The 13,380-nt window shown below is 40.7% G+C and overlaps 1 protein-coding gene across 3 annotated transcripts in view; it reads right to left on the reverse strand.

Moving 5' to 3' along the window:
• Positions 1 to 13,380, reverse strand: part of si:ch211-117c9.2 (solute carrier family 26 member 6) — a 25,312-nt gene continuing 11,932 nt past the window's right edge. The window contains exons 1-19 of one of the 3 annotated variants that reach the window (XM_036138592.1): positions 9,979 to 10,318; positions 9,225 to 9,364; positions 8,982 to 9,092; positions 8,715 to 8,887; positions 8,467 to 8,631; positions 8,123 to 8,275; positions 7,798 to 7,880; positions 7,377 to 7,524; positions 4,785 to 4,898; positions 4,373 to 4,450; positions 3,193 to 3,288; positions 3,003 to 3,109; positions 2,821 to 2,890; positions 1,793 to 1,885; positions 1,538 to 1,648; positions 1,170 to 1,445; positions 1,010 to 1,064; positions 556 to 689; positions 266 to 421 (exon numbers count right to left, since the gene is read on the reverse strand). In XM_036138592.1, coding sequence (XP_035994485.1) covers positions 395 to 421; positions 556 to 689; positions 1,010 to 1,064; positions 1,170 to 1,445; positions 1,538 to 1,648; positions 1,793 to 1,885; positions 2,821 to 2,890; positions 3,003 to 3,109; positions 3,193 to 3,288; positions 4,373 to 4,450; positions 4,785 to 4,898; positions 7,377 to 7,524; positions 7,798 to 7,880; positions 8,123 to 8,275; positions 8,467 to 8,631; positions 8,715 to 8,887; positions 8,982 to 9,092; positions 9,225 to 9,364; positions 9,979 to 10,235 — 2,391 coding nt within the window. In that variant the 5' untranslated portion in view covers positions 10,236 to 10,318 and the 3' untranslated portion in view covers positions 266 to 394. Of the gene's footprint in view, positions 422 to 555; positions 690 to 1,009; positions 1,065 to 1,169; positions 1,446 to 1,537; positions 1,649 to 1,792; positions 1,886 to 2,820; positions 2,891 to 3,002; positions 3,110 to 3,192; positions 3,289 to 4,372; positions 4,451 to 4,784; positions 4,899 to 7,376; positions 7,525 to 7,797; positions 7,881 to 8,122; positions 8,276 to 8,466; positions 8,632 to 8,714; positions 8,888 to 8,981; positions 9,093 to 9,224; positions 9,365 to 9,978; positions 10,325 to 13,380 lie in introns of those variants that run through there. The other 2 variants (XM_036138601.1, XM_036138596.1) reach the window with 2 other exon arrangements.

Raw genomic sequence — 13,380 nt, forward strand, 5'->3', positions numbered from 1 at the left:
TTTTTTTTTTTTTACACCCAGCCTTTCGCTCGTTCTCTGCTCCCTCTTCACGCATGCCATAAATACAGCCTCATTAGTCCTGTGTTACATTCTCCCACTCATCCCCCACCCTCCGCCATCTCTTACACTCCACACAGCGAGAGAGAGAGAGAGAGAGAGAGAGAGAGAGAGAGAGAGCCGCAGTGACGTATTGCTGGCCATCTCATTATACCATATCATAAAAAGCTGGTCGCCACGGCAACAGATCCCTGTGTTTCCCTGGCAACCGGCCGCCATGTCAAGGTGGCGCATTCTGCCCCGCTGAAAGGGGGAGGGGGCGGGGCGTGTGGTGGTGGGGGGGAGGGTGGAACATTGCTTGAGTTGAAGAAAGACGAAAAACCACGACTCCTGCTGGTCACATATGGGTATTGCACGAACTATCCTAAAATACAAAAATAAATCATAATTTAAAAAATAGAACAGTTAGACCTTAACAAAAATGAACATGTGAGTGTATATTGCAGCAGTGACGACAGACGTGATTTGAGGAGTGTGACGTGACGTGTATCCACTCACAAGCATGACATCCGTCTCCGGCTGCAGTGTCTGGAGAACACGAAGGACTGCATCATGAACTGAGACAAACAACCAGCTCTTGGGGATGGAGTCCGAGAAGAAGTTTGCCCTTTCCATCTGCTCCACCACACAGGCTATGTTCACAGCACATAAAGACATAGAAGGGTCCATGATTTAAAAAAATAAATAAAATGGCTGGAATGATGCTTGAATCTAAGCTTGTGTGTGTGTGTTATTTATTCATTCATTTTTACATGTTTTTTTCCTATTGACTTGTAATGTGACACATGATCATGATATACAGTAGTTCTGCTTGACTTGCATGCACCACCACCACCCGGAACAATGTGGCACCTCAGAGGCTGGGACCTTGATGCATTCACTATCAAAACCTAGTGCCTTGATTTTGCATCGACATCACCTCTGTCCCAGTTTAGTCTGCTGCATGTCTTACCTTGACAGCCAGCTAGATAGATGGCCACGCCGACTTCTCCAAAGTCCCTAAAAATCTGAAATGAGAGCAAAAACTTCACTGAATCTTTCTTGTGCTTCTTTTAATTAACTGCAAAAAGGAAATTATTCCCATATCAACTTTGTGACGTGTGCAGACATACGTTTTTCAGTGTCTTCACAGTGACCGTGTCCACAGAGCTGACCATGGAAACGTCCAGAATGATGCTGTGGGTGCCAGATCTGCAGTTGCTATGTTTCCCAAGTTCATGTTGATGTGAAACCGTTGTAATTTCCTCATACGTGTTTGAATCAGAGTCTAATGTAACTCTGTCAGGATGATAAGCCCAGTTGACCTGACCTTTATCAGGGAAGTTTGGATCTACATCTGTCATGCTCAAAACAACGCCATTCTGGCTATTCTTCCTTTCATTTAGTTTCTGCCAAAAAACAAAAAAAGGAGGGGAGGGTGGGCAGAATGATTATAAAATTACTAGCTGAGAGCATTAAGACATTAGTTAGACATCCATACATTTTTCTTTGCTTCATCCTTTTCTCTTTTTTTCTCTTTCTTTTGGTTACGCTTCTGCAGGGCCTCCCGTTTCTTCTTCTCAGTTTGCAGTTTTCCAATGTCGATCCCACTCTGTACAGAAGGTCCACGTGTCGCAATCAAGACATTCAAAGAGAAAGTGAAGCAAGAGGGGAAATAATGAAGCCAAAATGGAGACTGATGTCCCCAGCAGAAAAAAAGATTGCATCACACTTTTATAGATAGACACGTACGCACCTTCTCTTGCAGGGACTCCAAGTAACTTTCGGCATTTGTGAAGTTGATAGTGGCTGATGAGCGGAAGATTTTTATTCCTGGGATCTCTTTAGCCTATATGGGTGCGATTAAAAAAAAAAAAGAAAGAAACAACATAGTTTATAATTTTCGCTTAGTGTGTAGAGATATACAAATAAGACGGTTGAGAACATTAATCTATCGAGGGGCATCTAGATATTGGTCTCTCAAACAACCCTCTCCTGCTCATTCTGGTTAATTCTCAGGCGTTCAGTCCAGTGGTGTACTTTTAATGTTACTGTAATTTGCCCCCAAAGGAAGCTGTCCAGAGGACATCATAATGAATGACTAAACCACCTCAGTGGACTTCTCCAGATGTGGAGGAGTAGCAGCTTTGCTATGAGCTCCCCCTGGATGACAGATGTCCTCGCCCTTTCTCTAACACTGTGTCGTCCCTACAGAGGAAGTGCAATCAGACACTCGTCTCCAGGATCTCGGTCACGGGGTTAAGAACGTAATGACAATAGGAGAGGGTCAAAATCTGGATGGACAGATAACTAGCTTCCTGTGCTGACTCAGCTCCTTCTATACCATGAAAGACCAGAGCCGGACTTTATCAGCTTTCCTGATAAAGTTCTATCCTGCCATCAGTCGTGAACAAGACGCGAGGATCTTTAAGCTTCTTCGCTTGAAACACCTTTTTCTAATTTTGAAGCGTCAGATTGTGTTGAAATAATTCCATAGCTATTGATTTCAGTTTGTTAACAATAGCTAAACTGACAGTGCTACCGAGCTAATATATAGCAGAGCTGCTTTACATTTACGCCAATTTAGCTCAGTGCACCAGCAGGGTCAAGTGTAGGTGAAAGATATGTGTTTAGAAACTAAAAATGCTAAACCATTGCATAATTGTTTTGATAATTATCAATGATCATATGAATTAAGCAACATCCATTTCCAAGATTTCACAACTAAAGAGGAGTAAACTATGAGTGAAACTCAGATGATTAGTTTTGGAGCAAAGGCGTTACCTCTCTGTAGGCCTCCGTGTCCAGATACAGGTCCGTGCCCGGTACATTACCCAAGATTGAGTAGCTGGGTCTGAAATGTGTTAACACGACATGGTAAGAACAAGTATTCCCCCTGCAGTGTTGCACCAATTAAAACATTGTATGGTCTTTTTGAGTGAGTACGATCAAAGATGCGTTATTACAGTTGTGTTTTGAAGAGGACTGTGAGCATGGAAAAGCTGACAGAGACAGCCAGACCCATGTCCAGATTGAGCAGGATGGTGCTTACGAATGTAACCAGCCACACAAGCTGCATGACAGAGACATCAGCAGTTAGCAGCGTCAGCAGTTCAGCAGACAGTCATTAAACGGAGCAGGGAGAGCAAGACTCACCAAGTCAACCTTGTTGGTCCTCCACAGCATGGGCACGTCAATAAACTGCTTGAACATCCCTTTTAGATTCACAAACACGATTGTGGATAAAACGGCCTGAGGAAACGCACAACAACCCAAAGCTTTACTTGGTATGAATTCAGACGGATTACTGGTGACCATTAAAAATCTAAGTCTGTGCATAGGTTTAGCAAAACCAAAGAGTTTTGTGAAGAGCAGCGGCGTTGCTGGTAGGTGTAGATTAATTCAATCCAGGTTTGATGCGTCTTTAATTGCTGTTTGTATATTTATTTCATTCTAAGGTTGTGTTGATGCCAAAATAGAAGGACTTTCCGCTGTTGTCCATTTTAATTTAAGTATGTATGATCAAATTCAGTCTTTTTTTAAAAAAGTGAAATGGCCCTGCATCTTAAAGGTATACTATGCAACCGGGGTTGATTTTCTAGCGAGGCTCCCCCCAGAGGGCGAAAGTAAAAGTGCACTGTCATAAAGATGCTCAGCTGTTCTGGTTTCTCCGTCAAGCCAGGCGCGGTTGTTTTGAGTTTAGCAGACAGGCGAACGCAACGAAAAGTCAAAAAAACGGCAGTACAAACAATGACTAACACAGTGAAAGTATAAGCATCAGGGTTTCCCGCAGCGCTATCTGCCGTGGCCACCACGCCGCGGCCGCCGTGGTACCGCCTCGCCAACATTAAAAAAATAAATAAAAAATACTAAAAAAAATATATATATATATATATAATAATAATAATAATAATAAAACTTGATATACTTGCATGTTTATTTGACGTTAACACGCGGTTCTTTGTTGTTGCTTTCGCGCGTGCATATAGTGAATGGCAGGGAAAAAACACATGGAGTTCTCGCCGTAAAGCACGAGACTTCTGAGCCTGTGGGTGCGGGCCGAGGGCTCTTGAAATTGCAAGTACGGTATTTCCCCCACAGACCACCAGGGCGGCCGAGAAAACCTTTGTTCGACCTGAAATGACTCATTTAATCATCCAAAACGGTATGGAACACATTAATTAACTGAAAAATGTTGCATAGTATGCCTTTAATTCTGACCGGGAAACTGACCTCAAATGAGTACGTACAGCTGAGCTTTAATGTGCACTCAGAAGGGCTGTTTCAACCACAACAGAAACCACTGTTAGTGAGAGAAAAAAGTGAGCAGTAGTACCTTGGGAAGATCTTCAAAAAGAGAGCCTATTTTCAAAACTGTGATGAGCACAATAACAGAGGAGATAATCCCAGCAACCTGTGGAACAGACAAAAACCAGGATCATGTGTAAATCTGCAAGAATTATTTTCGACAAAGCACCTGATTGCTCCTCGATTCCACAAAGGAGTCTCTATTCCCAAATTATATAAGCACTGATTTTTCTGTGAGGTAGTCTAAGCCACAGACACACACATATCATATATATATATATATATATATATATATATATATATATATATATATATATATATATATATATATATATATATATATATATATATGTATAATTGTTCTTAGTTATTTAGATTTTTTTTATATTATTATTATTTTTTTTACTTTTACTTTGTGGTCAGATTAAGATAAGCCTTACTTGTGTCTTGCCCCCGGTGCTCTCCTGCACAAGACTTCGAGACAACGAGGAAGTCACAGCGTAACACCGGAAAAAACCACCAATGGTGTTACAGAGACCAGAAGCAACAAGCTCCTTGAAGAAGAAAAGCAATAAGATAGGGGGGAAAAAAACATTACTTAAACGATAATTACATTTTTGTGATCAATAATTAAAATTTTTGATCATATTGTGGTTTGCTGTAAGGCCTTTCATTTGTTTACATGAACTGCCTCCCCATAGAGTTCACAAGTTTTGTGGATCAGTTACATTAGAGTTGTTTTCATCCAGATGTCTTGGTCCGGCCGAGACATCCGTATCGCTCTGAAAGCATGTTTTTTGATCGTGTAAAGCTTGTTGAGCATGAAAGATTTAACAGGCCCATTTAGAGGTTCTGAGTGCTGCAAATCCATTTCTCTCCACAGCGGAAGATCCAGAGACCTTACATACATTAGAGTGCATGGCCATGCTGCCTTTAATGTACAAATATGATTTTGACTAAAAGGACATGGAGACAACTTGCTTAGGTGGAACAATAAGGATTTCTTCAGTAAATTAACTCAATATGATTGTTTACTTTATATGAGGAGTCAACAATGTATAAGCCCTGGTCATTGTTTAGCTTTTTGACAACCAGGCGACAGTAAAAAAAAAAAAAAAAAACTGGTATCATACCAGTTGGGAACTCGCTCTTGTCTTGTCCCATTTATAGCCACTTTATCGAATGAGCCTTCTATCTACCACTTATTCAAAGTTCATCTGTTGTCTTTTATTTAGACTAAATCACTGAAAGCATAATCTCAATTTATTCTCAGATAAATTACAACATTTATTACTTGATAGCGTTCTGAAATACGGGTTATGTAAAACAGTATTTATACAATGCAATGCTGTCCAAATGAATCCCTCCAAGGGTTTATTTTTCGTTTTTATCTAATAAATAAAAATAAAATATGTGAAGTTAAAGAATTTAGTAGTGTCAGCAACAGAAACTCCCAGGTATTTTATTGGGATTTTATATGACAGACCAACAGAAAGAAGAACCTAATGGTGAAGGCTAAGGAAATGTTTTCAGGGTTTCAATTTATTTATTTTTTGCATGCATGTGTTTACATTCTACCCCCTTTTTGTCAGATGCGCCTGGCTATGACTGTGTTGAAAGTCTGTAAATAGCCTGAAATAACAAAGTCTGTTACGTTGACTGATTGATGGGACCGATCGATGTGATGCAATATTATCTGCCCATCTAACATTATTATTTACATCAATGTAAATTCACAAAAAAAAAATAAAAAAACACTTAGAGGTATCAGGCATTTAATCAAAAACAGTATCCTTCTAATTTTAAAATAATAATCGATATGTTTGGATCGTTGGCTACAATGAAGCTCACCACCATCACTGTGAATGTGTGAGTGAATGGGTGAATGACTGACTGCAAAGTGCTTTGGGGTCTTTGGGCTTGATAAAGCACAATACAAGTACAAGCCGTTTATCATTATGCCTTATTAAAGTAAGGTGGACCTCCACACAAATTTTCCTTTATCTGCGTCTCATTCATGGGCGTAACAGATGCAAGGTACGTGTGGGACACGTCCCCCACACTTCCTGTATCTGTGCCCTGTGTCCTCGCTCCTTTTTCAGCCTGTGCTACAGTTTAATCCACTAAACGTGTGCAGTAACGTGGTTTTCCAAGCCGTCTTTAAACGCACCACGAGTGTACACATCGGTGGATGACCGACAGAAGACGTGCTACTGAGCAGTGCTGCATGGTGTGAGTCAGAATCAGGTTCAGCAAAGCAGCCACAGTCAGCAAAAGACAAAGAAGATAACATTTCTTTTCAAACAGACGGTGTAAGTTTAATTACGCTGCTGCATGCAATACTAGTGAACAAACGGCATCATAAAGACCAAAGGACACAAGAGACAGGCCAGTCAAGTAGTTTAAATCAAAGTTAGGCTGTAAAACAATATTCCAAGCATTTAACATTTTATGGAGCGCTGTGAATTTATCACTCATAAACGTAAAGAATAATGGCACAGCTGCGACCCAACCAAGAAATGGCAGTTCATCTAAAGTGGCAGGCCCAGCAGCGAAGCAGCCAAGGGCCCCATCGCACACGCTCTTCACCTAATCTGACTGAGCCTGAGCTATTTGGCAAAATAAATAAATAAATACAAATAATAATAGGCAAAACATTTGATCTCCAGTTGGGCAAAACTGGCACAGCAAATACAGCAAAACCTGGTCCCAGATTTTTCTTTTTGCACAGCACTTTGAAATACATTGCTTTCCTTTCAGTCACAACTGTGAAACGCTTTCTGTTGGTCTGTCAGATAAAATAAAGTGTGCTGTAACAGGACGAGATGTGAAAAATGTCAAGGTTTATAACCGGTTTTGCCAGGCGTTGTACACAAGTGGAGTTATTCCTGTCTCTGCTGTCAGGAAGAGGCCGGAGCAGTCATTTTTTCCACGAGTGTGACAGTCAGGAGCAACTGTGCGTGATCAGAGGGCAAACTCTAATTTCAGAGCGGTGATTCAGCATCAGTTGTCGGCTGTTATGACCTCCTCACCTGGTTGCTGTCCACCTTGTAGCCATGTTTGAGGGCGAATGTTTTGCCCAGGGAAATGTTGATGGCGTAGCCCACGATGGCCACAGCAAAAGCGTCACCTATCATCTTTGAGAAAAGAGTGGTATCAGGAGCACGAGGGGGCTTGAGCCTGAGGAAAGAATCATGTTTTTTTTTAGTTGCCTCTGTAAAATAAAGACTTGGTCACTTTTGCTTTTCATGTGGCCTTTTAGGGAAATATGCTTGTTTCGGGTTCCCCCCCAAAGTTTCATCTGAAACTACCATAGTGCATTCTCATCATCTGACCACCAGGACATGTTCAAATATTTTCATGTCTGTGCCTTTGTCTTCCCTTCTGACTTCTTCCCTCTCTCTGTTCTGCCCAAAAGGCCTCCACATTTGAAAGCCACAAACACAAACTCACCCACTGGGAATCTCTCCAACCACATCGATGAAATATTCACTGCGGAGTCCACAAAAGTAGGTTATGATAGTTGCCGCGACGATCTGATGGAAAGTAATGGCAAACAGGATGCTAGTTTAAAATTAGTATATTTAGTAAATCATTACTTTGCACACATATACACCACATCTATTTGGAAACTTTTATCGAGCCTTCAGTCCGCCCAAATTTAACAATGTACCACCCCCTAGTGGTCTTTGAAGAGAAACATCAACAGATTAAGAGAAAATGAAAGAGAAGATTTTAGCGCGGTGGGGAGGAAGGGGAGGGGGGGCTCAGTACTCACAACTATAAGCTCTATAGGGATTGGTAATGGCAGCTTCTGTCTGTAGCAGTCATTGATCTCTTTGGCAACAATGAGAACGGAAAGAGCCACCACACTGACCACCAGCTCTGGGACCCTCGTCTGGGGCAGAAGTCTGCAAATTTCCACCAGAGTCTGCGTGGAGGAGAGCAGTCAGCATAGTTAGTACAGCCCCTCAGGTTTTTGGCATATTAAAATCATCAGGTAATGACGGGATAAAGTTTGCATTAAAAATATATCACACTGGAAAAGGAGATCGAAGCACTGATTGCATCCCTGACTTCAAAGGATAAAACTTGGGATCTATTCTCATCTCTCATACTCACATAAATGAGGGAGAGAGGGCCAGCGAAGCGAGCCGGTTTGACTCCAAACAGGTATTTGAGCTGGGAGACACACACGTGGCACGCTGATGCTGTGGTGTAGCCTCGAATAAGCGGCTCAGAGAGGTAGGTGACCATGAAACCAAACCTCACCACACCCAGGAGGATCTTCAGATGGGAGACAATATCACCATACGGTTATTCCCATTGTGATGCCTGTGGTCGGACTGAACATATCCAGAAGGACTCACCTGAAAGATTCCCGTCAGCACTGTGAGGGAGCACGCTATCTGTGTTCTGGACGAGTCCCTCGCAGCGATGTTCACACTCTCTGTCCCATTGGTCCCATTTACCATAAAGTTGCTGTCTGGTGCAAGCCTCTCTGTCACACTCCCAACCATGATGCTGATCACGGCAAATGTACCTTGATACACACGCAAGCAAAAACTCAAACATGTAGGCAAGCATTTTTCACTGTGGGGTCAATAATGACTCCTCGTTCACGCGTTTCTGCTCACCCAAAGAGATGTGCCTGGAGGTGCCAAAGATAAAGTAGACCAGCACCGGGTAGAAGGAGGAGTAAAGTCCCAAAACGGGGCGTAAGGAAGCCAGAAGAGCATATGCCATACCTGATGTAACAAAAAATGAATAAAGTTTCAGAATATGCTAACCGCTATTGCTAACATTTTTTTTGCTCCTGTATCTACATATTAGAAATCAAGCATCATTTCCTTTGAGTGTGCATATGCACAGATACAAACCCTGTGGCAGATGCATGATGCCCACGCTGCAGCCAGAGATCACGTCACCAATGATATTTTCTCGAAATGAGTATTTAGGCAGCCAGGCGAGAACGGGTATCCGGGCCAGGAGTACGTCCTTCAGGCGGGGAGCAGAACACCTGCAGTAGTCAGTGCAAAAACATAGAACTTTTTCCATTGTTTTGTTTGCTTGCAGGTTATACAAAGACATAATCTTGTCTTTATTGACATGCAAGAGCATGTGCACATAAATGTTTTCTAAAGGATACAGACAAATAGGAGTTGGGAAATGCAGCACCTGCTGCGAGGTTTATCAGCTGGCCTTGGAAAACAGTGGCCTTCAGGATAAAACTTCTGCTTTTCCATTGCATTAGAGAGTACTTGCAACCTAGCTTAGTTACTGACACTTGGAAATGTATAAGCAACCCTACATAAACTCAACTATATGACTCGAAAATGACAATATTTTATGTTTCCATTCTTTTCTCAGAAAATTATGATAATGTATTTTCTTCCAATCCTGTTTCTATTTATTAGTTGTTCAATAGTAACAAACCACCTAAATACAACTAAATGCACAAGCAAATCAAACCCATTTCAGGACCCTACACTCATATTAAAGTCCTTTAGTCCAGTGGGCACTTTGACACTGCAAAGCAAAGCAGATCCTACTATCTAAAACAAATGTATCTTTTTTTCACAATGTCCTTGGAATACCTTCTCCCTCACATTTCTTCTTCTCTTTTGTTTTTACCTCAACATTTCCTTCACCCGGTCACCCACGGTTGGTTTGATGGACCACGTCCCTTTTTGTGCCACCACATCCAGACGGGACTCATCCAGAACTTCCCTTCGGACAATGTACTCCCCGGGAGACGAGTCTCCATACTCCATGTCCTCGTCCTTTTGGGTAAACTTCTGGAACTTCTGTGGAAACTGCCGCTTGTTTAAGTTTTCCGCTCTATGCTCAAGGGTCTTCGCCAGAGAAAGAGATGTGTCAAGTGTCACCATGCTTCAGTGCAGACTAATGGCGCTTGTTTCTTTTTAAACTGTGGGAGTGACTGTGACAGAGAATCTACATCGGTGTGTGGGAGTGACTGTTTCTTTCCTGTCCTCAGAGGAGAAACCAGGACTCCACACAACCCTGACACACACACACACACGCCTGTGGTAATATGTGTGTGTTTTACGTGAGCACGCATGTGTGTTACCTGATAGAAGTGGAACAATATGGCAATATGTCTGGCCTCGTGCTGCACAAGCTGTGTTTAGATCCTGTAGACGGCATCCCACAATCCCCATTGCCGTCCTCACCCCTCATGCTAAGACGTGCAGCTCCCGGACCCCGTTGTTACACACGAGGCACAGAATGCGTTCAGTTGTGGCTCTGTAAACGTTTATGAACAGATGAGTAGAAAGACCAAGTCTATTTCAACTTCCTGAGAAAGAAGAGCCATTGTTAGGCTTTCTTCACCAGTTGGGAGCTTCTCTCAGTACATGAGAGGTCTGAGGAAATAGGAATGCCCAGTGTGACCAAAATCTTATCTTCATGACGTCCTTAATTTTTTCACTCGGCAAAATAAACCAAGGTTTGCATGGCAGGAAAGTAACAGTTGGCCCACAAAATTACTCGTGAGGATTTTTCATGATGACCAAAATGCAACCAAGAAAATGGAGTCTTGGAGTCTATGTTTAACTGATTCTCTTATCAATATTCTTGCCACAGCCTTTGGTAGCCATGGGGCTATCTTTGCACAGTTTGGTGATGTTAGGATCAAATCACAGTTAATGTGTTGTGCATTCTCTCTGCTGCAGTTTTCATCAAATGTTAAATGACTTCATTCTTCTTTTTGTCAGATTTGAACCGCAGACTAACATGGATAATAGTTTTGACTTCTTTACAACCACGACAGGACTTTTTTTTTGATTATGTTCCTGCAGTTCATTTTCTGTACGCTGACTTCCTAGTAAATAAAAAAGAAACAGGTTGTTGTCCTCTAAAAGGTTTCATGTTTTTTTGGCTTGAGGCATTTTCATGTATTTTTAACAGGGATTTCATGAAACTGGTCAGTTGTGTTGACTTTAAAGCGCTCTAGTTCTTAGGGTTGCTTATTGCTAAAACATATGGAGTAAAAGTAGCTCAAAATCAGTCAGGTTTGGTAGGAAAGGATCTATAAAATTCAGATTATGCGACACATTCTCCTGTTAATGTATGTCTGGACTTTTGAATATGTCTGATCTAAACCATTCCAGTGTACCTCTGTCTGCATGTTGAAGGTTGTGCTGCGGGACAGTGAACCTTGTCTTTAGTTCTTAACAACATCTTAACACTATTTTTTTAAGGGATTATCCTGAAATGACTTTTAATTCATCTTCTCATCAGTCAGCTACCATGTCTTGCTGATGAGCAAGCCACCAGAACTGACAAAGGCTCCTGGATAGGTTTTTAAACGTTTTCAGAAATAACTTAGCGAAAGTTTGGTCGTCTTCGATTTAAGCCTGGTTGCTCTTGGTGAAGAAAAACATGCACACGTCATCATGCTGCTACCACAACCATGATTCAATGTGGGTATGGTTTGTTCAGGTTGTTGAACAGTGTTAGTTAACCCACACTCAGTTTTGCATGTGTGCCAAAAAGGTCAATGTTGCTGACATCTATCATATTGCCTATATATGTTCAGAATTAGTAGATTTCTAGTCAGTTTCTTCAATGTCTCATAAATTGACTTGTATTTTTTTGTCTGACTTCTTTATTTATTTTAGAAAAAAAAATCACTTTTCTAATTTTTTATCATCTTCTTACTAAACTATATACAATGTGAAAGGATTTCATTAAGGACAATCATTTGGATAAAAGTTGAAAATTGAAACAAGTGGCATCTCTCTGACTAGCTCATACATTCAGGAAAAACGGAAATAGTGAAATAAAATGCTGGAAATGCCTATTGTTAATCTCAGAGCAAAGATTATTGATTTTATTTAATTTTTTGCTGATTTTTGCACTTAAAGAGTGTGTGCAACCTAAATTTGTTGATTCTTTTGATTTAGGGATCAGTTTAACAAAAAGAATGACAATTGATAGCATTGCTAAAAGACTACTTTAAAATATGTAGCTTCAACTCAGTAATAATATATATTGAGAAATTAGGCGTTTGACAAATGTACAGAGGTTTTGATTGAGATTAATTTTGTTATTTAAACGGGCCTATTCATGTACTATGACTTCACGATTTTCTACACCAGTAGCTCCGTCTGGTTGCATACAAAGGTTTTCCGATTAAATGATAGCGCCCTGTTGGCGTAATATATTTTGTTTTTGTTTTACACTTTGTTTTCGCGCTATATCTTAGTAAACAAAGCACTTTTGTGTATACTTACCATAACAAGACCACATGACCAGAAGTACATTATTGCATGCGTGCAAAGAGTAAACAAAAAGAAGCAATTGAGCTGAATGACTCAGCAATATCAAGCGGAGGTGCGAAAAGAAAGAGTAAGTAACTCTAACCCCATAGTCGGGTCCATCTTTGACCACCAAGCTGTCTCTTTACTGCAAGGCATTTAAGGCTGGTCTACTGGCTCTTATAGTAGCTGCGTTAATCGTCGCCATGTTGTTTTCTGATAGTTCTGCGGTACTGCTGGCAGCAATGTTTATGTCTGCTGGTCGCGCCAAGTGCAAAGTTCTTTTCATGCTCAAAAAGGACTAAATAAACACTAGCAGGACAAATGCTTGGCATATATTGTGTTATTTTAAGATGTATATGTTTTTTATGTGTTTTATTTTTATGGTCAAAATAGGTTACTAGGCTCATGGTATGGGGCTTCACCAATGAGCAGGTTAATATGCAGCGCGGAAAAACACTGTGCATGTCTGAAAAAATGTCCTGGGGGAAAAACCCGAATTGTTTACATCTAGTTGTAGTTTTTAATTTATTTTTTTTTAACCACTTTTCCTTGAATGTTGCACAGCTGGAGTAAAACATTACTAATTACCATAAGTAATGTTTTACAACTTATATAATACATTTGTGACTGTATAGGTTTTGCAGCCTGGTTAGATTTATCTCTTTTTACTGTATTTAGAAATTCCCATGTTAATATATATATATATATATATATATATATATATATATATATATACACTATATACACACAC

Source organism: Fundulus heteroclitus, chromosome 1 (assembly GCF_011125445.2).
Source record: "Fundulus heteroclitus isolate FHET01 chromosome 1, MU-UCD_Fhet_4.1, whole genome shotgun sequence".
In the NCBI taxonomy this organism is placed as follows: Eukaryota; Metazoa; Chordata; class Actinopteri; order Cyprinodontiformes; family Fundulidae; genus Fundulus; species Fundulus heteroclitus.